This window comes from Oncorhynchus mykiss, chromosome 28, assembly GCF_013265735.2.
Source record: "Oncorhynchus mykiss isolate Arlee chromosome 28, USDA_OmykA_1.1, whole genome shotgun sequence".
In the NCBI taxonomy this organism is placed as follows: Eukaryota; Metazoa; Chordata; class Actinopteri; order Salmoniformes; family Salmonidae; genus Oncorhynchus; species Oncorhynchus mykiss.
In genome coordinates, this window is record NC_048592.1 from 30,522,748 (window position 1) to 30,550,631 (window position 27,884).

Here is a 27,884-nt window from a genome sequence, read left to right on the forward strand (position 1 = left end):
CTGTTTATTCCCCTCCCTCCTCGATATCAGGCTCCCTCCTGTTTATTCCCCTCCCTTCTCAATATCAGGCTACCTCCTGTTTATTCCCCTCCCTCCTCAATATCAGGCTACCTCCTGTTTATTCCCCTCCCTTCTCAACATCAGGCTACCTCCTGTTTATTCCCCTCCCTTCTCAATATCAGGCTACCTCCTGTTTATTCCCCTCCCTCCTCAATATCAGGCTACCTCCTGTTTATTCCCCTCCCTTCTCAATATCAGGCTACCTCCTGTTTATTCCCCTCCCTCCTCAATATCAGGCTCCCTCCTGTTTATTCCCCTCCCTTCTCAATATCAGGCTACCTCCTGTTTATTCCCCTCCCTCCTCAATATCAGGCTACCTCCTGTTTATTCCCCTCCCTTCTCAATATCAGGCTACCTCCTGTTTTTTCCCCTCCCTCCTCAATATCAGGCTACCTCCTGTTTATTCCCCTCTCTCCTCAATATCAGGCTACCTCCTGTTTTTTATCTCTTACCTCATTGGACCTGTTCTTTCCCTCCCTCCATTTTCTTCTGTCCAAAAGTGTTTCCCAACTGCAGGATTGGACCTTCATTTGGGGCTTGTGGGGAGAAAAACACAAGGTTTATTTTGAATTTTGAGTCTCAGCTCTGCTTGCAGACACAGTGAACCTGAAACTTGACTCAATAAACTAAGGTCTCCTATCGAGTGAGGTTGTTAAAAAATGACATTGTTTAATTTTCATTAAGGTGTCCCTTTCACATTCAAGATACGTTATCATTACTGATCAATTGAAATATATAAAAATGTGTAAACAATGAATTATAATAGTTTTGCACTGCGAATAGCCAAGTATGAATTATCTAGCTTCAAACAGAATAAATTCAAATATAGGTACAACCATTCATGAGTTAGGCTATAATTTGGAAGGAAAAAGTCAATTCAGTATAGGTGAAAGTGTTTGAATTTTAGAAGAAAGTGAAAGTTGCTACTTCCATGCAATTTAAAGATGTTGTAGTCATCTCGTAGCCTACACAGGCATGCATATGTAATTCAATCATGATGTATTTCATCTAAGATGAGTCACACAAACAATAACAACGTGGTTGAATATAAGGTGTCGAAACCACAGTGCAATAAAGATATAAACTGTATGGTGTGATGACAAATTGTCCTTGTTGCTTTCTCTCACTTTATGGACGCCATCATTTTGGTTTCTTCATAGCGCTGTTGGCTTGTCACGCACAATAAGTTCCCTAAAGCTGTCATTTGCTTGAGTTACTTCCTGGGAGTTTGGCACACTTCCCGGTTATGTGCCTGATTGAATAATGAAGTTGGGTACTTATCTCCCGCCTTTTATGATGTGCCGGGGAGTCCCCCAGGGTTCTGACCCTGCATATGACAGGGAAACCTGCGATGAGTCTGGCCTGAAAGCCTCGCAGCCAACACAGCAGCTGAGCTAAAAATGATCTTCTGGTGAGATCACCTCTCTATAAACCCTTCTCGTTGTCTCTCTCACACAGACAGAAGCGCAGTTTTTATTTTATTTTTTTGCAATTGGCAAAGCGAGAGTAAATCCTAGCTAGTGTAGTTTAGTTGGTGAGGATTTTGAATATGTATTTGTGCACTGGTCTGGTGTAGTTTGTTTTAGTCTTCTATTCCCCATGACCATTTTATCAAGACAGACCTGAGATGTGTCTTGTTTTCCAGTGCACACAACCTTGGGAAGGAATTGTGAGAAGTGATGCACTACCATGATGCTGGGTGGAATATTCAGATTTACAGTAGCCTAAATCAAATACAATTCATCTTGAGTAAGGACACACACACACACACACAACAACATTTAATACTGTTTATTCAGTTGAAATTCTATTTTAGGCAACCCTCACTGCTAGTTTAGGTTAAGGTTATGTCAATCTTCCTTCTACAATTCATATGCCATTGACTTCCAATCTGGTATTTTACCTTCCTGTGAAAAAGAGGCATAGGCTATGCAAAGAAAACAATGGACAGCTATTATCAAAATACTGTCTAAGCTTAAATTGCATGCATTCCCGACATTTCAATGACGACCAGATTTCAGAATTGTATCAAATGAATACCAGCAAAATGGCAACAATGTCAGCAGCCGAAAGAGGCAAAAGCTCCCTGTGGAGAAAATGACACTGCGTCCTTATCTGTTTTTCCATTCTGATCCAGTTGCCTGGTCACGATTCAAAGCCTCACCGTGGAGAGCTTAGCGTTCGTACAGCAGTTGGAGTCTGCCTGCATGGGAACCCCCGCGCCCCCTCCTCCACTGACAAGATCTAAAAATAGAACCAGGAATCCCCACATCAATTTAGTAGAGAAACGTCACAAGATCATAAAACCCTCGCCTCTCCCATAGGGCAAAAACTGGTTGAATCAACGTTGTGTATCAGCATGGATTGGTAAAATCAAAATTATACCGACCATGTAAATCACACTGAACGACCCATATCATTCATTTCATGTCAGGATGGTGGAAATAAGCGTTTATAAACGCACACACGCAAGCCCCACAATTAGGCAAATAAAAAAACATGTTTATACTCTGGAAGCCTGTCCTTATCAAAGCACACCTATCCCCGTGGACATAGGCATAATTTCAATTTCTAGTTGAGATTTTTGGTGAGTTATCAAATAACGTTGAATTCACCATAAAAATAAATACACATATTTCACATGTCATTGGATTTAGGTTCAAAGTTGGGTGAGATAAAATATCGAAAATGAGGATTAGCAAATCCAATCAATTTTCCACGTTGATTCAACTTGAAATTAAGTGGAAACAACGTTGATTCAACCATTTATGTGCCCAGTGTGATGCACGTGGCGCAACAATATGAGAGAAAAATTAACACCCATGGTCGGAATAATTAGACATGATAACGCTGCACTTCCAATGTTACAGTGAAACACACTTGGCAGCATTATTTAACAGGGTTCTTTCCCCAGAGCTCATTAGCACAGGTGACAAGAGACTGTCAGTGGGAGAGCCTATTCACCCAAAGTGTCTAGCTGGGTAAGAGTATTGATTTTCTCCCTGTCGTTTATAAGCTCCGTTGATGTGTCTTCCTCCAGGAAAAGCCTGCACAACCTACAGAAGAATCAGGTAGGATTTTTCGCTCACATTCTATTGAGAGAAATTATGTTATTTTTTACTAGAGTAACAGTAAAGTGATATGAAGAAAATGCATGATAAACTGATTATGAATAGAAGAGAACATGTGTGATAGCAGTTACAAAGTACATTTTTAGCCCTCAAGGCTTGGCATATGATTTTGCATTAAGGGCTAAATTTGTAGCACTTAAGGCAGGAAGGCTGTTGTTTACTTTCAATGGCCAAGCTGATTATATGGGTCCATGGTTCTAAGTGCTTGCTTGCTGTGGTCAGTTCCCTCCTTTGTGTGTTGCTGTTGCTGCTGTGGCTCAGAAGGGATGAGAGGCTCAGGGTAAGTCTTTGAACCTCACATGAATGATGAGTTTCTCTTCTACCTCATCTCCATATTCCGCACAGATAGTCTCTATCGCACACAGACCTCTCCACCAACACACACTTTGAAAGCAGTGTTGTGTACAGAGCTTGGTCATGGCCATCTCTGACATCACAAGCCTTAGACCCCCTTCAGAGTGGCCTTCTCTTTCATTGTCCTTGTCCCATTTAGCGTCTCCACTCTCCTGTCTTTGACTGTTCCTTCAATCGGCTTCCTCTGGGACCACAATTGGCTCAGTGGAGGGAATCTGATGATTCAGCCCAGTGGGGGGAAATCAAATCATAAGCAATGAGCATCAGGGAGCTTCTTCCTTTGTTGTTCACTGTACAGTTAGAGTACTGTACATTCTGGTTTGTTGACAGGAATCCCACTGCATTGCTTTATAACTATAATCCACCCCTCATCCTCCCTTCATCCATCCATCCATTCATTCAAAATGTCATACCTCATATCAGCACAGGGGACACTGACCTCGCACCCCGTCCCTAACAAGAAGATATGATCACGATCAGGCAGCGTATTGGCAAGGATGCGATCCCTCGGCCATGGTGACTAATTGGTTATTGGTTCCTGATGCCGCATTCAAGAGCACTCTGAACATATTTTACTTTGAAACTTATTGTAAAAAGATGAGTTTCCCACTTGGTATTAGAATCAACCAAAAGGAAGATCTAGGCAAAAACTAATGTTAATTTTAACTCTGAGGTCCCGAGTTTCCGAGTTGTCTTGAACGCACCATTATCTTTGCACTGGCGTGTGACGTCATCCTCGTCACTTACAGGAGTAGGCTTCCTCTCTCACCACACTGTCACATGTACCTGCCTCGCCCTGAATGAAGGTGAGATGCTTAGTTATTTGAGTAGCCTTAGCAAATCTAATTGATGATCTAGCTGTTGGAGATCTATTATTTCCAACCATTGGGTGGTCGGCTGCCAGTGCTGCTGCCTGATGATATCTGCCTGGCCGACGATGCCTATACCCGTCTCTCGCTCGCTCTCTCTCTCTCGGTCTCTTTCTCTGTCACTCTCTCTCTCTCTCTCTCTCTCTGTCTCTCTGTCTGTCTGTCTGTCTGTCTGTCTGTCTGTCTGTCTGTCTGTCTGTCTGTCTGTCTGTCTGTCTGTCTGTCTGTCTCTCTCTCTCACTAGAGGTGTTGTGTGAGGGGCAGGCCTGTTTGAGTCACTGTATCTTATCTCAGAGTCCAGGGGTCATTCATCATGCTAATGACACCAATGCTCTACAAATGCATTACTTACTTACATTGGATGTCACCTCGTCTGTGTGTCATAAAATTGTACCAAGGACCCTCACCCCCTCACTGCTTGTAACAATTACTCGAGTGAAGTCGTACAAATGGACCGAAGTCTATTTTAATTGGCAGAGAGCAATCCAAGATGGCCATCGCTCCTGTCCATAACATGATTGTTAGTGCTACAGCCCCGTTGATGTGAATGGGGGTGTTCTGTAGTCCACGATCATCTCCTTTGTTTTGCTGACGTTAAGGGAGATGTTGTTTTCTCTGACCTCCTCCCTACAGGCTGTATCATCGTAGTCGGTGATCAGGCCTACCACCAATGTGTTGTTGCCTACGCTCAACACCTGGGGGCGGCCCATCACGAAGTCCAGGATCCAGTTGTAGAGGGATGTGTTCAGTCCCAGGGTCCTGAGCTTAGTGATGAGCTTGGAGGGTATAGTGTTGAATGCTGAGCTGCAGTCAGTCATCAGCATTGTCACATAGGTGTTCCTCTTGTCCAGGTGGAAGAGGGCAGTGTGGAGTGCAATAGAGATTGCATCATCTGTGGATCTATTGGGGCGGTATGCGAATTGGAGTGGGTACAGGGTGCCTGGGATGATGGTGTTGATGTGAGCCATGACTAGCCTTTCAAAGCATTTCATGGCTACAAATGTGAGTGCTACGGGGCGATAGTCATTTCGACAGGTTACTTTGGTGTTTTTAGTCACAGGGACTATGGTGGTCTGCTTGAAACATGCAGCTATTACAAACTGGGTCAGGGAGAGTTTGAAAACATCAGTGAAGTCACTTGCCAGCTGGTCAGCTCATGCTCTGAGTACGTGTCCTGGTAATCCGTCTGGCCCTGCAGCCTTGTGAATGTTAACCTGTTCAACCTCTCTTGGATAGGGGGCAGTATTTTCACGTCCAGATGAAAAGTGTGCCCAAAGTAAACTGCCTGTTACTCAGGCCCAGAAGCTAGGGTATGCATATAATTTGTATATTTTAATAGGAAACACTCTAAAGTTTCTAAAACTGTTAAAATAATATCTGTGAGTATAACAGAACTGATAAGGCAGGCGAAACCCAGAGGACAAACCACCCCCTCAAAATATATTTCAGCCTACCGCTATTTTCAATGGCTGTCACTGCAGTTCCTAGGGCTTCCACTAGATGTCAACCGTCTTTGAAAGAGTTTCAGGCTGGTTTTTGGAAAAATTTGCCAGAAATTGTAGTTTTTGTAAGTGGCTACCATTTTGGCTGTAGTGTTTTCAAGCGTGTGAATGAAAGCGTGTTCTTTGGTATTTTCCTCCGGTAAAGACAATAACGGTTCTCCATCTTAAATTTGATTGTTTATTTACGTATTAGGGTACCTAAGGTTTGATTATAAACGTTGTCTGACTTGTTTGGAAAAGTTTATTAGTAACGTTTGGGATTCATTTTGTATGCATTTTGATGGAGGGAAGCTGGGTGGATTATTGACTGAAGCGCTCCAGCTAAACTGAGTTTTTATGGATATAAAGAAGGACATTATCAAACAAAAGGACCATTTGTGATGTAACTGGGACCTTTTGGAGTGACAAGAGAAGAAGATCATCAAAGGTAAGGCATTTATTATATCGCTATTTCTGACTTTCGTGTTGCACATGCCTGGTTGAAATATGTTTTTCATGGTTTTGTAAGTGGGGCGCTGTCCTCAGATAATCGCATGGTGTGCTTTCGCCGTAAAGCCTTTTTGAAACAGCGGCTGCATTAACAAGAAGTTAAGCTTTATTTTGATGTATTACACATGTAATTTTATGAAAGTTAAATATTTATAATTCTGTAGTTTGAATTTTGCGCTCTGCAATTTCACCGGATGTTGGCCAGGTGGGACGCTACCATCCCACCTGCCCATAAGAAGTTAAAGATCTTACTCATATCGGCTAGAGAGTGTGATCACACAGTCGTCTGGAACAGCTGATGCTCTCATGCATGGTTCAGTGTTGCTTGCATAGAAGGCATTTAGCTCATATGGTAGGCTCACATCACTGGGCAGCTCAAGGCTGTGTTTCCCTTTGTAATCCATGATAGTTTGCAAGCCATGCCACATCCGATGAGCGCCTGTGTAGTTGGATTCGATCTTAGTCCTGTATTGACATTTTGCCTGTGATGGCTCAGTGCGGATGTTGCCTGTAATCCATGGCATCTAGTTGGGATATGTGCGTACGGTCACTGCGGGGACGACATTGTCAATGCTCTTATGAAATGAAGTTGGTGATGAGGTAAATTCCTCAATGTCATCGGATGAATCCCGGAACATATTCCAGTCTGTGCTAGCCAAACAGTCCTGTAGCTTAGCATCTGCTTCATTGGACCACTTCCTTCTTGAGCGTAGCACTGGTACTTCCTGTTTGAGTTTTTGCTTGTAAGCAGGAATAAGGAGGATAGAGTTATGGTCAGATTTGCCAAATGGAGGGTGAGGAAGAGCTCAGTATGCATTTCTGTATGTGGAGTAAAGGTGATCTAGAGTTTTGTCACCTCTACCTGCACAGGTGACATGCTGATAGAAATTAGGTAAAACGGATTTCAGTTTCCCTGCAGTAAAGTCCCCGGCCTCCAGGAGCACTGCCTCTGGATGAGCATTTTCTTGTTTGCTTATGGCTCTATACAGCTTGTTGAGTGTGGTGTTAGTGCCAGCATTGGTTTGTGGTGGTAAATAGACAGCTATGTCGGCCTCTCTTATACGCCTCTTCCTTTTCCGAGTCTTGGGGATTAGGGCCTTGTCCGGGGTGAGCAGTATGTCCTGTGCCGCCGACTTGTTCCTCCAAATCGAGGCTAGTGATTGCTGTTCTTAATGTATTTTCGGTCATAGGAAAGGATGGCAGAAACATTATGCACAAAAAAAGTTACAACAATGGGCTGTAGTGGAGTGGGTCGAAAACTTCAGGTACCTCGGAGTCCACACCAATAAGGATATACCTCTTCCCCCTCAGAAAGCTGAAAAGATAACTTGGCTATATTTGACAAACACTGCTGTAGCTCAACCACCTTCCACCGCAGATGCAGAAGGCTGACATAGGAGGATGCGGTGGATTGAGACGCAGCCCAAAAAACCTCTACCTTAAACTGATGGATTTGGATGGGAATTGTTTTATAATGTTACGCACGGGTGCATCAATGGACTCTTAAGGATTATTTAAATGTAAAAAGCACAGCCTCCCAGCACAGCCCCTAATCTCTCTCTTCTTTACTGTTTCCACAACAGCTCTCGGCTCCACCGTCTCACACAGTGAGTATAAAGAGAATACAAGGGAGAGGGCAACTCTCATTACACATGGATAGATTTACACAGAGTCTGTTGGACTCAGAGAACAGACAGGCACTGTTTAACAGAATCATGTCATGATGCTATGCTGTTAGAAAATAAGGTTCCAAAAGGGAACTGTCTCCATAAGAGAACCCTTTTTGGTTCCAGGTAGAACCGTTTTTGGTTCCAAGTAGAACCGTTTTTGGTTCCATGTAGAACTCTTGGGTTCCATGTAGAACCCTCTGTGGAAAGGGTTCTACATGGAACCCAAAATGGTTCTACCTGGAACCAAAAGGATTTATTCAAAAGGTTCTCCTATGGGGACAGCAAAATAACCACTTTTGGTTCTACATAGAAAAAAAGGTGCTAAGATTGTACACATGCATAGGTATTGAGTCTGACGAGACAAGGTGGGTTGTGGTTGGGGCGGGCGGCATACCTTTCACCTTCTTAACCTTGTGTAATGTGTAATTACATGTAGTAGAGATTCTACTACTCTCCTCTCATGATTCTACTATTCTCTTCTCCTGATTCTACTAATCTCGACTACTCTTTTCTCCTGATTCTACTACTCTCTTCTCCTGATTCTACTATTCTCTACTACTCTCTTCTCCTGATTCTACTACTCTCTACTACTCTCTTCTCCTGATTCTACTACTCTCTTCTCCTGATTCTACTATTATCCTTTAGTAGAGATTATACTACTCTCTACTACTCTCCTCTCCTGATTCTACTGCTCTCCTCTCCTGATTCTACTGCTCTCCTCTCCTGATTCTACTGCTCTCCTGTAGTAGAGATTCTACTACTCTCCTGTAGTAGAGATTCTACTACTCTCCTCTCCTGATTCTACTATTCTCCTCTCCTGATTCTACTGCTCTCCTCTCCTGATTCTACTGCTCTCCTCTCCTGATTCTACTGCTCTCCTCTCCTGATTCTACTGCTCTCCTCTCCTGATTCTACTGCTCTCCTCTCCTAATTCTACTGCTCTCCTCTCCGGATTCTACTACTTTCCTCTCCTGATTCTACTGCTCTCCTCTCCTGATTCTACTGCTCTCCTCTCCTGATTCTACTGCTCTCCTCTCCTGATTCTACTACTCTCCTCTCCTGATTCTACTGCTCTCCTGGTGCTCGTTGTTCTTTCAATAGTGCGATCTTACACAGGCAGGAGACCAAGTCTTAAGAGCACTCTGATCTCAAATGCAATCTTTATTACAGAATGCAATAGCATACCTACAGTACAGGTTATACACATATTTGATGTGAATTGATAGATCAACATAACATGACTATTTCCTCTGTATCCTTGTAGTTTTATCCTATACCTTACATCATGGGGTGCTTCATTTTGTTGTCTTTGACCACATCACAATATATTTTCTATCTCGCTACTGTTCAAAATAATATTTTATTTTTTGTTATTGTATCTTACCTCTTTTTTCTCCCCAATTTCTTAATCTTTTCTCTAACCTGCACCTGCTCTTATTACGTACAACGTCTTCACTCTCTCACGGAGAAATCTTTGTCGCTGCATTGCTCTGGCTTCCTCTTTCTTCTTCTTTCACTGTAATTACAGTCTTCTTATCTGCTTCCTGTGTTACATGTAACCCCTTCACTTCCCCTCATGCATGTTCTCTACACTACCATTTATGTGTTATTGGGCTTTCGCAGTATTTCTTACGGGATGTCACACAATATACTTCCTAACGCAAATGGCCAAGCTAAAAGGGATGGGTATCGGAATGTGGGCTCAATACAAGAGGAATTAAATAGGCATGGCAATCTTTTGTTTTTGCTAGAGAGAGAGAGGGTGGGAGGAGTGGAGTGTGTGAGTGAGTGAGTGAGTGTGTGTGCGTGTTTGGGTATGCACACGCTTCTGCTTGTGTGTGTGTGTGTGTGTGTATGTGTGTGTGTGTGTGTGTGTGTGTGTGTGTGTGTGTGTGTGTGTGTGTGTGTGTGTGTGTGTGTGTGTGTGTGTGTGTGTGTGTGTGTGTGTGTGTGTGTGTGTGTGCTCATGTTCGTGGACTTTTGAGTTTGTGTAAGACTTGTAAAGTTTGATTTCATTATTTATGTGGCAGCAGTGACATTGCTTCCCAAACCAGCAAATGAAACTTCATCTTGCCAAGGAACCCACACAGGTCACAACGACCAATTACTTAATGAGAATGGTCAGGTTTCTAATGTTCCGAATTCCTGCAGTCTTTCACAGGAGCTATAAAACAGTGTACGCAAGCCTTCCCTCAACTATTGAAGGAAAGAGTCCACATCTGCAGTCTGAGCCCCATCAAAACTCAAAATGGTTGACACAGCTTTGGAAAGTATTGCTTATTATTAAGAAGTACTCCTAATGTATGATGAAAAAAGTTGGCTCCTTCTCTCTTGCCCACCCACTCAGCCCCTACATAAACTGTCAAAATGTCATTTTGAGTATTATGAAAAGTTAGGCCTATAGGCTATGGTCAGTTTTATTTTGAAATGTGTTTTTCCCCTTCAAAATAGATAGTGAACAACCACCCCATCCCTTTCTGACGTATCACTGGTCATTCACAGACCATTTGGGGTTTCAGCCTCCCCCTTTCCACTCTCCTTGAGTGCTGTCCTTCAGCTAGTTGACACGGTCTATTTTTGTCGCTTGCTCATAGCTAACTCTCAGAACCCTGGACAGCGCTCCCCCTGTCTCTGCCCCGCCTCGCCCTCGCCCTCCTTCGGATCTGTCAGCAGGTTGTCTCATAATGGTATACACAACACATCCTACCATGCTACCAGACAACAAAATGCTTGTATATAATTATGCTTTGTGTGTAACGCAATGCGAAGGTGTTTTATATAGCCGTTGTGACCACCTCTGGTTATACATGTTGTTGTGTTCGACTATGCAGGCTGTGCGTGCTAGATCATGACGAATTTTTCTGCCTGGTAATCCAAAACCATGTCTAGTCTTGATTAAATATTGAACACTGAACTGCAATTCTCAAGTATTATAACAAAGGAGGATTTTTAACGATTATTTAAAACAATTTCTCGAATGGACTATGTGGGCCATGTGTAAACAAAGATGATGGCGCGTAAAGTCGGGTTAGGTGACATGGGTTTTATTAGAGAATATTATTAGGCCTTTCATGTCATGCTTATATTGAATGATTGAATGTGGGGTTTTATAGAAAACTCGTATTATAGACCTATAAACTACCATAGTGATACAGCCGAGTAAGTAGTAATGGTACGATATTTAAGGGGCACATTTGGTAGAGACTATAAAAGAAGATTCAATTGGAGAGAAAGTGATTGTCTGCATGGTTGTTGTGGCAACAGTGGAAAGTCAATAGTCAAGATCCAATGCGTTAATAAACGATTGGCCTTATACTGTGTGGATCACTTTCATCCCTATTTCGCAATCGCATCAAATATGATAAATATATTGCGCGTATTGTTTTCGTTAAGAATATCCTCTAACCTGTGTGCATATTTGGTTACCAATATTCTAACGAAGGCGGTGTTTTGTCCGTAAGGTGGCGTTTTAATGCAGGTCCTGGTCAAACCTACCAATGAGACGAGTCGGCTCTATTCTGCTGGGACTGATCGCAATGAACGGGTGTCGGAGCTATACAAGGCAAACGAGCAACCACAGCAAGACTCGGCTTTTAAGGGGATGCGGCATCGATACGCGGGAGCTGTCTATCAGCACCAAATCCCCGACGAAGAGCAAGGCAGCGCGCAGAGCCGAGACCCAAACCCAGTCTCTCCAGTTTTCAGTCTGCCGCCCCCTCCTCCGTCTTTCAGAGAGCGTTCAACTACCACCTCACACTACCAGAACCACGAACTGCCTTGTCTGAGTCAACCCTCTCTGAGAGGTATCCATGCCTGTCAGCCGCAGCACGGCGAACCCCCACCTCTGACAAACTACGACATTGCCCAGCGACCGTCACACCGGGTCTGTGAACCCGACGGGCAGCCAGCGCACCTGAAGCAGAACCTTTGGGCCGCAGTCGGCTCGCAGCCGCAGTCGGAACAGCCTGTTAGTCAGAGCTGCCACTGCAGTTTTTCCGAGAAGGCGAACCTTTCTCACCAGCGCCAGCCCCTCACTCACCCGCCGCAGCCCTCCCTGTCTTTGCCGCCGCCGCCAACGTCGTCCTCTTTGCTGTTTTTGCAGGAATCTAATCGCGGGGAACATTTCCAAAGCAGTGCCAATTACCAACAGGCGAGCATCGTGGAACACTGCAGGGGAGGAGAAGGAGGAGGAGGGTACCGAGACCAGAAGCAGTTGTTGCAGCAACACTGTCAAAGACTCCGACACAGGGACCCCTCCCCTGAAGCAATCCGAGCAAACTCGCAGAAAGGGCGCACAGTAAATGTATGTGAGTCAATCGAGGCTAATCGGCGAGCATTCGAGTCCCAGGCTCAGGACCTGCAGCAGCTACAGCAACAGCCACTATTGCGAGCTCAACAACAGCTACTGGTGGGGAGCAGCTTGCCTATCAACTACTGCGCCAACGGCTCAGGAGAGGTATGTAGGAATAACCAGGCATCACTGCTGCAACAGCATCAGCAGCAGCAAGACGCACTGGGGCTATGTCCCCAGCGTCCGCAGCACTGTGACCAAGACTGCAATAAGCCGGGGCGAACGAACCAAGCCAATCAGTCGCATCAACATTGCCGCGACTCCCGTGTAAACCCACCAACGCAGCCGTACGGGGGGAACTCGTCTGCGACTGGCAGTAGCAGCAAGAGCAGCCCTAACTACGGCTCCAGCTATCACCTGTGGCCGGAGAGCCCGCATAAGGGAGAAGAGCGGATACTAATCGATCATTATCAGGTACATTTCTAATTTGCTCATGCACCGTTGATATGTAATAATTAGGGTCTGAGAAAGCTGTAACCTGTACATTGACTTTAACCTATAACGTTTCTAGTCCATGGCCACGCCTGCCACATAGTTTTTTTTATATAACAGCGCTGTATGTGGGTTATTTGTATGGATGGAGACACAGGTATGTTTCACAGGTAACGTTACTAAGGATCTATGTAACTGTGCTACTGCTTCTTCACAAATCACTCATGTAACCTATGACACCCCCGCACGAACAACGCGCGCGCGCGCGCACACACACACACACACACACACACACACACACACACACACCTGTTCCATGTTGCAGGAACAGCGAGTCTTAGCGAGTCTTTTTTTTGCGTGTTGAAAAAATGTCCTCTGTTCTCTCGCAGCCGGAGATAACTGTCTGTTGCATCTTCACAGTAGGCTTCTCTCTCCTGTTACACGTTTTGGCATAGTGCCACAGTTATGACAACACGTATTGTGTTTAAGCACCTTACCATAGTCCCGTTTTTCATTGGATGCTTTGTACTGCAATGTACAAACTAATGAAAGGTTTGGATACACATACTGTGAAAAGCTAACCCATGACATAACATACATGTAGCCTTACAGTGAATTCAGGCTGGAAAATAAATGCCAAAATATCTTTGCATCAGAGGTTGTGCTATTGTAAGTAATATAATTATTTTATTTAAATATGGCTTTAAATCATTAAAAAAATGTCCCTCGTGAATTTATATAGCTTTTACATTCAACTATAGATTTTCATATTGTGCATGCATTCTCCCTCATCATAAAATGACCAGAATCAAAATGATTACAACTATTTTTGAATGACTTACATTATACAATCGTATTAAAAGCTTTTCTAGCCTATCAGACATGTTAACAACTACTGCAAGTATTCTGATAGACTCACATACTTATCTATTCATGTTTCCCTCGAGCTTCCTGCTTCAATCTTATTGACTTGCCCTTAATGAGGTTGGCTCCCCCGTTTTGAAATCCCTTAAACAAAACAATTGTGACAGCGCGAGACAGATAAAGTGTATACAATTACAGCATCCTGCACCTCACCCCGAAACTCAATAGCTGATCCATATTGATGGCAGTCTGATGTTGTGTCCAGCCTCAATAACAGAGTTGTTTTGAAAGGTACCTTGCTGGTCCCATTGTGAGCCTTGTGTAAGTACTCTTTAATTCTTTCTACTTACTGGTATAGAGGTGTCCCCTTGGACAGGACAGTGGCTCCGGCTGCTGACTGGCTCCTGTTGCCAGCCTGTATACCTCTAAAGGGAAGATGGGGTCACGTGTGTCATAAGGCATAAGAGATGAAGGAGAAAGCTATTACACTATTACAGTAAAGCCTTTGTACTTCTCCTGACAAACTGGTTATAATCACCCTATATGAGCTATAGGAGGTCAATACTGTATATGTCACCGTGCCACTGCCACCAACTTGATACCGTGTGACATATTGCTTGTATTTATATCGAGGCTATGCTGCTGTGTTTGCACCTTGTTGGCTTTTGCTTTTTTGCTCAGTTTTTTTATGTGTTCTTTTCTTAAAAAAAACAGAATCTTATCAAGACTAGTTGTTTTCCAAGAGTAGTCTAATCAAGTCTATCACTATTAGTGCAGTTTTAATGTTGGGTATGTGATTAGACTTAGTTAATACAATTGTGTGATTCAAGAGCCTGTCATGTCGACAGATCCCCTATTTTGTTATGATTAGCGGTGCTGTTAAGGCTCCAACCTTTGCCAGAAGAAACGGATTTGTTGATTTAACTTCCTCTATCGGTCATCATCAGGCCTCTTGTATCAGTCATCACCAGGCCTCTTGTATCAGTCATCATCAGGCCTCTTGTATCAGTCATCATCAGGCCTCTTGTATCAGTCATCATCAGGCCTCTTGTAATCAGTCATCACCAGGCCTCTTGTATCGGTCATCACCAGGCCTCTTGTATCAGTCATCATCAGGCCTCTTGTATCAGTCATCATAAGGCCTCTTGTATCAGTCATCACCAGGCCTCTTGTATCAGTCATCATCAGGCCTCTTGTATCAGTCATCACCAGGCCTCTTGTATCCGTCATCACCAGGCCTCTTGTATCAGTCATCACCAGGCCTCTTGTATCAGTCATCACCAGGCCTCTTGTATCCGTCATCACCAGGCCTCTTGTATCAGTCATCACCAGGCCTCTTGTATCAGTCATCACCAGGCCTCTTGTACAAGGCCCTTTGTTTTAGCTCCATTAGGCGTGCAGTGTCGTGCATGTTTCCATTGGTTACCTTCCCATCCTCAAGCTCAGCGCAGCCAACACCTTGTAAGTAAACACACGCCAATGAACAAGCATCACCCTCCTTCATTAACAGGGGTGGAACCCGGGCCACATCCTGTATGCTGGGAGTGAATGGCACGATCTCTGATGACACATTCACATTGTATTGGGGAGGTGGATGGGAAACACCATTTTCCTCTGCATCCGGCATGAAGGAGGGAGTGAGTACTAACCTAAAGGCCTTCGCTAATTTATTATGCTTTTTCCCATTTTTTTGTTCTGCATTTAAGTGCTGCTACTCTACGCTCGCTCACTGAAATAGATTTGTGTTTCCATATTTGTTGCTATGGTGAGGGGAAAACCTGGCATTGCATATCTAGGCCTCTCTATGGCATTGTATATCTAGGCCTCTCTATGGCATTGCCTGCGTACAGAGAATGAAGGGAAAAATGCCCTCCAAGCTTTGACATACATTGTACACTCATATTGCTCATACACACATTGCACACACACAAACACACACACACACTGGGTGACTGCTAGGGTCCTAATAGGAGATGGCTTCTTATCCGCTCAACAGTTCACATGGCTCTGTTGCGTTTCATCTGAGTGATTTTGCACAAGAAGAGGTGTATTGAATTACGTGCAGAGTCCAGTTAGATACAAAGAGTGGGGGGTTTCCTCAATAGCCCAGAGCAGTACAGCCGTAGCCCGCCATCACTCTATATGTAAGATATTTTTGCTCTGGTTACCCAAGTGCAATTTGTCTCGTGTATGTTTGACCTCTGCTGCTTGTTCCGTGTATATTTGACCTTTGCTGGTTGTCCTGTGTATATTTGACCTCTGCTGGTTGTCCTGTGTATATTTGACCTCTGCTGCTTGTCTCATGCATATTTGACCTCTGATTCTTGTTTCCTGTTTTTAATACATGTCGTAACCTGACATTATTCTTTAGTTTCTATTTTGTATTTACATGTTTTACTGTGTACACACAATCGCCATAGCACATTGCGTAACAAATGACCCAGGTTCATTTATGGTAATTTTTGTGCAATCGTAGCCAAGTTAAGTCAACCACATAATGTATCACAGCCATGCATATGCTTGGTGGCTAATTATGTAATTGATCTTGCCTACGTCCTGTGTTAGGGCCATGATCAGTGGTCAGGAACTGGGAGAGTATGAATAATGGCACTGCAATTTGATATTGATCATTCATCATGAGATAGAGACTGGAAGAACTTATCCGTGGGATGTGTTTCATTCCATCTGCCATAGTGAAACCGTACCAGTTGGCAGGTGTTTCTGAAAAATTATTTTAACACTAGTTCATATTAAAGCAAATTGCAATTCACTGTAATACACTGTAAGATTGAATGAGATAGCCCTTACAGCAGAGATAGGATACTGTATGTCTCATCTCATACTACTGTGCCTCTTACACTAAATCAACTCACGGTTCCTTGACTGCACTAAAATATGCGTGTCTGAAAGCATCTCTCACCGTTGTGAATTACATTTAGCCCAGTTAGTGCATGTGTACTGTAGCGTGTTGCCATTGTGCGGCTACCCAGGCACTGTATTCCACCCCTTTGGTTTGAAGTCTTAACCTTAACTTAAGCTAAGGTCCTGGTGCCCTAAGGTTTTGATTTGACTGGAGACCACTTCATTTTCTTCCGTATCAAACATAATGCTGCTGTTGTAAACCTCACCAAAAACCCTTGGGCAGATGAATACATATTCTGTGTAAAACAAAAGGTGCAGTCGAGTTTTCATGCTCAAACTGCCTTGAACCACTGTTTACAAAGGATACGAATATGAGTTTGTTACATTTCCACAGAGACCTGTGGTAGTAGGAGGATATTTAAACCCCTTTCACACTGAAATATGTATATTAGCTGTTTCTGCCATGGACTTATTATACAGACTGGGCATGGTGTGGTATTTATCAGAATTTATAGAAAGCAAGGAGAAATATTCAGAATGCAAAGAATACTTACATATTTGTGTACCCATCAGAGAACAAATGCACAATACATGCCATTGCAATGAGTATCACAATGGTGAATCATTGTTTGCATTGTGTTAAAACTGTTGTTCTTACTTGCACATAATTCGAAGGGGACTCTGTCGATCCACAGTCTCAGTTGATTGAAGCATTGCAGTACAGGATGATTTCATTAGTGCCAGTATATGTTTAGGAGATTGAATTGGATGGAGCATTGCGCTTGCAATGCCAGGATAGTGGGTTTGATTCCCGGGACCACCCGTATGTAAATAAAAAGTATGCAAGCATGACTTAGTCGCTTTTGATAAAAGAGTCTGCTAAATGGAACATGTTATGTTACGTATATAATTGTATTTGTATGCGCCTGTGTGTGCATGTGTGCATGCGAGATAGAGAAATGCAGAGAGAGACAGAGTGTGTAGGCTACTTGTGTGTGGGAGGGTGTTAGCAGAGGTGCAAGTGCCCCCTCAGATTTGTCCTGTTTTTTTTATTTTTCAGATGTTGAATTAATTACCAAACTTCTTTTTTTAGGCAGTTTTCATCAAAATGATTTATGAAAAATATCTGTCAGTGGTATTTTTTGGAGGGGGCACACTGACTGGACCAGTAAGTGGTTCCTTCCAAGGTGCACCACAGAGCAAAGATATGCTAGATAGGACACTAGATACTCTAGTGCGCTCAGACTGTATCGTCACAGATAGTACGATGGGACAGATATTTTGGCCGACATTCTGGACATTCTCATCAATGGAACATTTGTTCTTAATACAGTTTTCTGTTCCCAAAACTAGAATCTGTTATGAGTGGACAAGTTTTGTAGGCTTTACCCTTTGCTAAAAAAAATAAATAAAATTGCATTGCTTAGAAGGATTGCAAAGGCAAAATGAGTTATTGCACATGCTTACTTCACAGAGTAGGCATCCTCAAACAGAAACATGTATGGTAGAACGTGCCAATAGGATCTCGCTAGCTCGTGCTTGGCTCTGCCTACCTCCTTGCTTGTTCTGCCCACTATTTGCTCCCATTGGAAATGACACGGTGGTCAATCTTTGTTATAAAATCTTTGTTATCGTCAGTGGAGGAGGAGAGAAAGTGTCGAGTTACACACAGCATTTGATTTGATTTTAGCTGCCAGTGATGGGCAGGCCTCACAGAAGGTATGTTTGTAAATTTAAGCTATGTACCCTATGATTCCTTCTTGATGAATAAATAAAACACTCATAACTAGCTACCGAGCATTTTCAGGTTTCAATCAAGTTAGAGTAGCTTGTCTAACTATCTAAGCTGGCATGCCTGCTGGCAAGGTTGCTCGACTTTAGAAAATACTAATTGTCTTTAATTCTTGGGTTATGATAAATTATAAACGGGGTGGTTTGAGCCCTAACCAGTTTATAATAGCAATAAGGCACCTCAGGGGTTTGTGATATATGGCCAATATACCACGGCTAAGCGCTCTATCCAGGCATTCCGCATTGCGTCGCACTTAAGAACAGCCCTTAGCCGTGGTATATTGGCCATATACCACACCTCCTCTGGCCTTATTGCTTAACTATACTAGTGTGTCAGTTGTACTAAACTCCTAAGGCACAACATTATCGACAAAGAATTAGGCATGAAGATTATGGCTCTAGGTTGCAGGAAAAAGCTGTTTCCAACCTCATGTACTTCATACATGGGTGCATGATGCACCTGGGTGTTAGCATACCATTGTCATCTCCATGCCACGATCTTCCCTTAAAAGCGTTAAGGGCATATGGACTCTATTGCTCCCTACCTACCGTCTGTTGAAATGCCCGTTTCCTCCACAAAGATACTGGGATGCATTTAATGTGTCTTTGGGAAGATTCTCCCTCCGAGTGTCACGATCGTCGTAGTGAGGAGACCAAAGCGCAGCGTGGTGTGAATACATACTTTTAATGAATGACGAAAAAACACGAAGTACACTAAACAAACAAAATAACAAAACGAACGTGACCACTATCGAAACTGAGTGCTAACATGCAACATCACATAGACAATAACCCACGAACCACAATACAAAACAGGATACCTAAATATGGTTCCCAATCAGAGACAACGACAGACACCTGCCACTGATGGAGAACCACATCAGCCCAAACCACATAGAAACAGACTAACTAGACATGCAACATAGAATGCCCACTCATATCACACCCTGACCAAACAAAATATAGAAACAAACAACTCAAATAATGGTCAGAGTGTGACACTGAGTTCTAACAACAACCTCCATATGCATCTCTGGTCATGTTGTCACAAAGAGGAGGGATTTCCAACACGATTCCTCGTGGTGATGTTAATAGCTACAGTGGCTTGCGCAACTATTCACCCCCCCTTGGCATTTTTCCTATTTTGTTGCCTTACAACCTGGAATTAAAACTGATTTTTGGGGGGGTTTGTATCATTTGATTTACAGAACATGCCTACCACTTTGAAGATGCAGCATCATTTTTATTGTGAAACAAACAGGAAATAAGAAAAAAAAACAGAACTTGAGCGTGCATAACTATCCACCGCCCCCAAAGTCAATACTTTGTAGATCCACCTTTTGCAGCAATTCCAGCTGCAAGCCTCTTGGGGTATGTCTCTATAAGCTTGGCACATCTAGCCACTGGGATTTTTGCCCATTCTTCAAGGCAAAACTGTTCCAGCTCCTTCAAGTTGGATGGGTTCTGTGGTGTACAGCAATCTTTAAGTCATACCACAGATTCTCAATTGGATTGAGGTCTGGGCTTTGACAAGGCTATTCCAAGACATTTAAATATTTCCCCTTAAACCACTCGAGTGTTGCTTTAGCAGTATGCTTAGGGTCATTGTCCTGCTGGAAGTTGAACCTCTGTCCCAGTCTCAAATCTCTGGAAGACTGAAACAGGTTTCCCTCAAGAAATTCCCTTCATTTAGTGCCATCCATCATTCCTTCAATTCTGACCAGTTTCCCAGTCCCTGCCAATGAAAAACATCCCCACAGCATGATGCTGCCACCACCATGCTTCACTGTGGGGATGGTGTTCTTGGGGTGATGCGTGGTGTTGGGTTTGCGCCAGACTTAGCTTTTTCCTTGATGGCCAAAAAGCTAAATTTTAATTTCATCTGACCAGAGTACCTTCTTCCATATGTTTGGGGAGTCTCCCACATACCTTTTGGCGAACACCAAACGTGTTTGCTGATTTTTTTCTTTAAGCAATGGCTTTTATCTGGCCACTCTTCCTTAAAGCCCAGCTATGTGGAGTGTACGGCTTAAAGTCGTCCTATGGACAGATACTCCAATCTCCGCTGTGGAGATTTGTGGACAAGTTATTTTTTTCATTTCACTTCACCAATTTGGACTATTTTGTCTATGTCCATTACATGAAATCCAAATGAAAATCCATTTAAATTACAGGTTGTAATGCAACAAAATAGGAAAAACGCCAAGGGGGATGAATACTTTTGCAAGGCACTGTATGTAGTTTGATACAGTACCAGTCAAAAGTTTGGACACACCTACTCATTCAAATAAAAAAAAAAAAAATGTGTACTATTTTCTACATTGTGGAGTAGTGAAGATATCAAAACTATGAAATAACACATATGGAATCATGTAGTAACCAAAAAAGTTTTAAACAAATCAAAATATATTTTACATTTGAGATTCTTCAAAGTAGCCACCGTTTGCCTTGATGACAGCTTTGCACACTCTTGGCATTCTCTCAACCAGCTTCATGAGGTAGTCACCTGGAATGCATTTCAATTAACAGGTGTGGCTTAATTTGTGGAATTTCTTTCCTTTTCTTTAATGCGTTTGAGACAATCACTTGTGTTGGAAGGGGTGGTATACAGCAGATAGCCCTATTTGGTAAAAGACCAAGTCCATATTATGGCAAAAACAGCTCAAATAAGCAAAGAGAAACGACAGTCCATCATTACTTTAAGACATGAAGGTCAGTCAATGCCAAACATTTCAAGAACTTTGTAAGTTTCTTCAAGTGCAGTCGCAAAAACTATATAAAAAAAAAAAGCTATCAAGCTATGATAAAACTGGCTCTCATGAGGACCGCCACAGGAAAGGAAGAACCAGAGTTACCTCTGCTGCAGAGGATAAGTTTGTTAGTTAACTGCACCTCATATTGCAGCCGAAATAAATGTAATAAAAGTAACAGACACATCTCAACATCAACTGTTCAGAGGAAACTGTGTAAATCAGGCCTTCATGGTCGAATTGCTGCAAAGAAACCACTACTAAAGGACACCAATAAGAAAAAGAGAGTTGCTTGGGCCAAGAAACATGAGCAATGGACATTAGACTGGTGGAAATCTTTTTTTTTGTTGGTCTGATGAGTCCAAATTTGAGATTTTTTGTTCCAACCGTCGTGTCTTTGTGAGACACAGATAAGGTGAACAGATGATCTCTGCATGCGTGGTTCCCACTATGAAGCATGGAGGAGGAGGTGTGATGGTGTGGGGGGTGCTTTGCAGTTGACACTGTCATGATTTACTTAGAATTGAAGGCACACTTAACCAGCATAGCTACCACAGCGTTCTGCAGCGATACGCCATCCCATCTGATTTGTGCTTAGTGGGACTATAATTTGTTTTTCATCAGGACAATGACCCAAAACACACCTCCAGGCTGTGTTAGGGCTATTTGACCAAGAAGGAGAGTGATGGAGTGCTGCATCAGATGACCTGGCCTCCACAATCACCCGACCTCAACCCAATTGAGATGGTTTGGACCATGAAGGAAGGAAAAGCAGCCAACAAGTGCTCAGCATATGTGGAAAAGCATTCCTCATGAAGCTGGTTGAGAGAATGCTAAGAGTGTGCAAAGCTGTCATCAAGGCCAAGGGTGGATACTTTGAAGATTCTAAAATATAAGCTATATTTTGATTTGTTTAACACTTTTTTGGGGGTTACTACATGATTCCATATGTGTTATTACATAGTTGTGATGTCTTCACTATTATTCTACAATGTAGAAATTGTCAAAATAAAGAAAAACCCTTGAATGAGTAGGTGTCCAAACTTTTGACCGGTACTGCGTGTTGTTATTGTAAACACACGCACACGCACACACACACACACACACACACACACACACACACACACACACACACACACACACACACACACACACACACACACACACACACACACACACACACACACACACACACACACACAATGTTCATAGCTATGTAGTTTGATATGCTGGTTTAAACACACACGATGATGATGTTCATCGCTAAGTAGTCACTACGTGGTTTGATTATCACGGTGAGCAGTCAGTGTAGCTATTGACATTTTCATTGCTAAGGCCTTGTTGTGTTGTGCAACACTAAAACAAGTATATATGAGAAGAATATGGAACCTCCCCTCTCTTAGGGCTTTCTGATTCTTAACCCCTTTAATAGACTCCCTCATGAGTCCTTTTGTCACTGTGCCAGCTTATTTTTGAACCCTTTCATGGCTAGTTCCGGGGGTATCCATTTCATAACCACCTCCATCCTATTTCTCTCTTTTCTCTTCTCAAGTGAAAAACCTTTTTAAATAATAAATGTACACTAAAGGAGCCCGAGGGCATTAAAAACAGCAGCAATGAATTGTATTACAATTAAAAACACATCATAGAAGCAAACTGTATCCGGCCACTGTGAGCGCAATTCCCTGAACTTTGTAGAAAGTCAGACGTAATTGCCGGGCATTGGGAGAATCCTATGGAGAATATAGGGATTCTATTATATTTGGGTCTCCCAAAATCAAAACAACACAGGTTGTGCGAGTAGTATAGTGTGTTAGTGTACTGACTGTAAGTGTCTGGGCAGTGCGGGGGGGGGGGGGGGGGGGGGGGGGGGTTCTACTGGGTGCTGCCTGAGTCAGAGCCACGTTACGTCACATGTCCTAAGGGCTTTCTCTTAGAATAGACCTGAAGGACAGATATCTTGTTTTGTCTTGTGTTTTCCCGTCAGTTTCCACCGGGATTCTGAGGTATAGCGGTCATTTCCTGGGTAGGGTCTCGATGTACTATGAAGGTGGCTACAGTTGCACCAGGAACAAGGTTTGCAGCTGTCTTTTCCCCAAGAGAATTTAACATAAAGGTGAAAAGGGTAGAACTAATGTTACAAGAAGGAATAAAGCATTAGGGTAAAGCCTACCACAAAATCAGGTGTGAAGCACTTAGTACAACCTGGGTCTAATCTCCACGTTAATCCATTGCTCTTTGCATTGCTGTCTCTCTCTCTTTTTTTTATTCTCTCTCTCTCTCTCTCTCTCTCCCTCTTTCCCTCTCCAAACTAAAACTCTGTTTTCTTGTCCTTTTCATATAATAAATGTAAGGCTGGATATCCATAAAATTCTCCACTCAATCTTTTCTGAGTTTGTTATGGTAATGATCCATCCTATGCTATAGGTTGTTATGGTAATGATCCATCCTATGTTATAGGTTGTTATGGTAATGATCCATCCTATGCTATAGGTTGTTATGGTAATGATCCATCCTATGCTATAGGTTGTTATGGTAATGATCCATCCTATGCTATAGGTTGTTATGGTAATGATCCATCCTATGTTATAGGTTGTTATGGTAATGATCCATCCTATGTTATAGGTTGTTATGGTAATGATCCATCCTATGTTATAGGTTGTGCTGGGCACTGCCTGCTATTGATGTTTTGGCCTCTGTCGGAATTTAGTGGAGGCTCAAAATGACTACTGAAGTTGCGTTCTGAGACAGTAAGTTCAGTGCTGTGAGACAAAGTCGTGTGATTGCACCCAGTGCTTGACTCTGACTGAAATAGGTTCCGGTACTGTTTTATATACTGTTGAGCTAATATTCTATAAGAGGAATAGGAGCTTAAGCAGTAGAACATTTGAGGTGCCGGTACTCAGCTCCGGTGATCTCCTGCCCAAATCAAGCACTGACTGCACCAATGAAAGAGTATTTATTGCCTGTTTTAATAACCTAAGAGTAAAATTTATGACTGTTTGTCCCTATGATGTCAAATAGTCATGAATAGTCAAATAGTCAAATAGTCATGAATAGTCAAATAGTCATGAATAGTCATGAATAGTCATGAATAGTCAAATAGTCATGAATAGTCAAATAGTCAAATAGTCATGAATAGTCAAATAGTCAAATAGTCAAATAGTCAAATCGTCATGAATAGTCAAATAGTCATGAATAGTCATGAATAGTCATGAATAGTCAAATAGTCATGAATAGTCAAATAGTCATGAATAGTCAAATAGTCATGAATAGTCATGAATAGTCAAATAGTCAAATAGTCAAATAGTCAAATAGTCATGAATAGTCAAATAGTCATGAATAGTCATGAATAGTCAAATAGTCAAATAGTCATGAATAGTCATGAATAGTCAAATAGTCAAATAGTCATGAATAGTCAAATAGTCAAATAGTCATGAATAGTCAAATAGTCAAAGGCTGCATAATAGGATGATGTAGTCTAATGAGTCGGCAAATGTTGTACATTTGAAAACAGAGGGGCCTTTACTGGTTTAAAGTGTGTGTGTGTGTGTGTGTGTGTGTGTGTGTGTGTGTGTGTGTGTGTGTGTGTGTGTGTGTGCGTGCGTGCGTGGAGGGGGGCCGACTCCTACTGCGAAAACAGAGGGACACGCTGGGAGAGACTGTTAGTGTTCATGTGTGTGTATTAGTAGGGTATTCCACCTAATCTAGAATATATACAACAATCTAGCATCAATCAAGTAATCAAGAGGTAATTGCATTCTATGGAGGGGAATGGGCCAATAGCAAAGATTAGTAAAGAGGAACGTGCTAGACAGGATAAGCAGAACATTAGAATGCTGGCCTCGTTGCATTTGCATATTCAACAGCAAGACTAAATTATACTAGGATTGGAGTCACACATCAATGTTTAGTTTGGTGAGAAAAGTCAGGATTTTTTTTTTTGTCACATTCTGTCACATTAAAATTCCACATTTTGTGAGGACCATTGCAAATCTGCCAGCCTGTCTAGAGCTGTGAAGCATTATGTACTAATACCCGGGTAGCACCCACAACTAATACCTGGGTAGCACACACAACTAATACCCGGGTAGCAACCACAACTAATACCCGGGTAGCACACACAACTAATACCTGGATAGCACACACAACTAATACCCGGGTAGCACACACAACTAATACCCGGGTAGCACACACAACTAATACCCGGGTAGAACACACAACTAATACCTGCGTAGCACACACAACTAATACCCGGGTAGCACGCATGACTAATACCCAGGTAGCTCTCACGACTAATACCCGGGTAGCTTGCACGACTAATACCTGGTTAGCTCACAAGTCCAATACCCAGGTAGCACGCACAACTAATACCATGTTAGCACGCACAACTAATAATGGGGTGGCACGATCAACTAATCTCGGGGTGGCAGGCACAACTAATACCCAGGTAATACGCACGACCAATACCCAGGTAGCAAGCACAACTAATACCATGTTAGCACGCACAACTAATACTGGGGTGGCACGAACAACTAATCCCGGGGTAGAATGCAGACCAATACCCGGGTAGCACGCACAACTAATACCATGTTAGCACGCACAACTAATACAGGGGTGGCACGCACAACTAATACCGGGGTAGAACGCCGACCAATACCCGGGTAGCACACACAATTAATACCGTGTTAGCACGCACGACTAAAACCTGGGTAGCTCGCACGACTAATACCCGGGTAGCTTTCATGACCAATATCCTGGTAGCTCACACGACTAATACCTGGTTAGCCCGCAAGTCCAATACCCAGGTAGCACGCACATCTAATACCGTGTTTGCACGCACAACTAATACTGGGGTGGCACGCACAAGTAATACTGGGGTGGCATGCACAACTAATACTGGGGTGGCACGAACAACTAATACCGTGTTAGCACGCACAACTAATACTGGGGTGGCACGAACAACTAATACCGTGTTAGCATGCACAACTAATACTGGGGTGGCACGAACAACTAATACCGTGTTAGCATGCACAACTAATACTGGGGTGGCACGAACAACTAATACCGTGTTAGCATGCACAACTAATACCGTGTTTGCACGAACAACTAATACTGGGGTGGCACGCACAACTAATACCGTGTTAGCACGCACAACTAATACTGGGGTAGCACGAACAACTAATACCGTGTTAGCACGCACAACTAATACCGTGTTAGCACGCACAACTAATACTGGGGTGGCACGAACAACTAATACCGTGTTAGCACGCACAACTAATACCGTGTTTGCACGAACAACTAATACCGGGGTGGCACGAACAACTAATACCGTGTTAGCACGCACAACTAATACCGTGTTAGCACGCACAACTAATACTGGGGTGGCACGCACAACTAATACTGGGGTAGCACGCACAACTAATACCGTGTTAGCACGCACAACTAATACTGGGGTGGCACGCACAACTAATACTGGGGTAGCACGCACAACTAATACTGGGGTAGCACGCACAACTAATACCGTGTTAGAACGCACAACTAATACTGGGGTGGCACGCACAACTAATACCGTGTTAGCACGCACAACTAATACTGGGGTGGCATGCACAACTAATACTGGGGTAGCACGCACAACTAATACTGGGGTGGCACGCACAAGTAATACTGGGGTGGCATGCACAACTAATACTGGGGTGGCACGAACAACTAATACCGTGTTAGCACGCACAACTAATACTGGGGTGGCACGAACAACTAATACCGTGTTAGCATGCACAACTAATACTGGAGTGGCACGAACAACTAATACCGTGTTAGCACGCACAACTAATACCGTGTTTGCACGAACAACTAATACTGGGGTGGCACGAACAACTAATACCGTGTTAGCACGCACAACTAATACCGTGTTAGCACGCACAACTAATACTGGGGTGGCACGCACAACTAATACTGGGGTAGCACGCACAACTAATACCGTGTTAGCACGCATAACTAATACTGGGGTGGCACGCACAACTAATACTGGGGTAGCACGCACAACTAATACTGGGGTAGCACGCACAACTAATACCGTGTTAGAACGCACAACTAATACTGGGGTGGCACGTACAACTAATACTGGGGTAGCACGCACAACTAATACCGTGTTAGCATGCACAACTAATACTGGGGTGGCACGCACAACTAATACCGTGTTAGCACGCACAACTAATACTGGGGTGGCATGCACAACTAATACTGGGGTAGCACGCACAACTAATACTGGGGTGGCACGCACAAGTAATACTGGGGTGGCATGCACAACTAATACTGGGGTGGCACGAACAACTAATACCGTGTTAGCACGCACAACTAATACTGGGGTGGCACGAACAACTAATACTGGGGTAGCATGCACAACTAATACTGGGGTGGCACGAACAACTAATACCGTGTTAGCATGCACAACTAATACCGTGTTTGCACGAACAACTAATACTGGGGTGGCACGCACAACTAATACCGTGTTAGCACGCACAACTAATACTGGGGTGGCACGAACAACTAATACCGTGTTAGCACGCACAACTAATACCGTGTTAGCACGCACAACTAATACTGGGGTGGCACGAACAACTAATACCGTGTTAGCACGCACAACTAATACCGTGTTTCACGAACAACTAATACTGGGGTGGCACGAACAACTAATACCGTGTTAGCACGCACAACTAATACCGTGTTAGCACGCACAACTAATACTGGGGTGGCACG

At 43.2% G+C, this 27,884-nt stretch overlaps 1 protein-coding gene across 2 annotated transcripts in view; it reads left to right on the forward strand.

The window, feature by feature from the left end:
• Positions 1-11,590: 11,590 nt before the first annotated feature.
• kcnn1a (potassium intermediate/small conductance calcium-activated channel, subfamily N, member 1a) overlaps positions 11,591-27,884 on the forward strand; it is a 58,060-nt gene continuing 41,766 nt past the window's right edge. Inside the window, exon 1 of one of the 2 annotated variants that reach the window (XM_036966138.1) lies at positions 11,591-12,840. In XM_036966138.1, coding sequence (XP_036822033.1) covers positions 11,677-12,840 — 1,164 coding nt within the window. In that variant the 5' untranslated portion in view covers positions 11,591-11,676. The remainder of the gene's footprint in view (positions 12,841-27,884) is intronic. The other variant, XM_036966139.1, reaches the window with a different exon arrangement.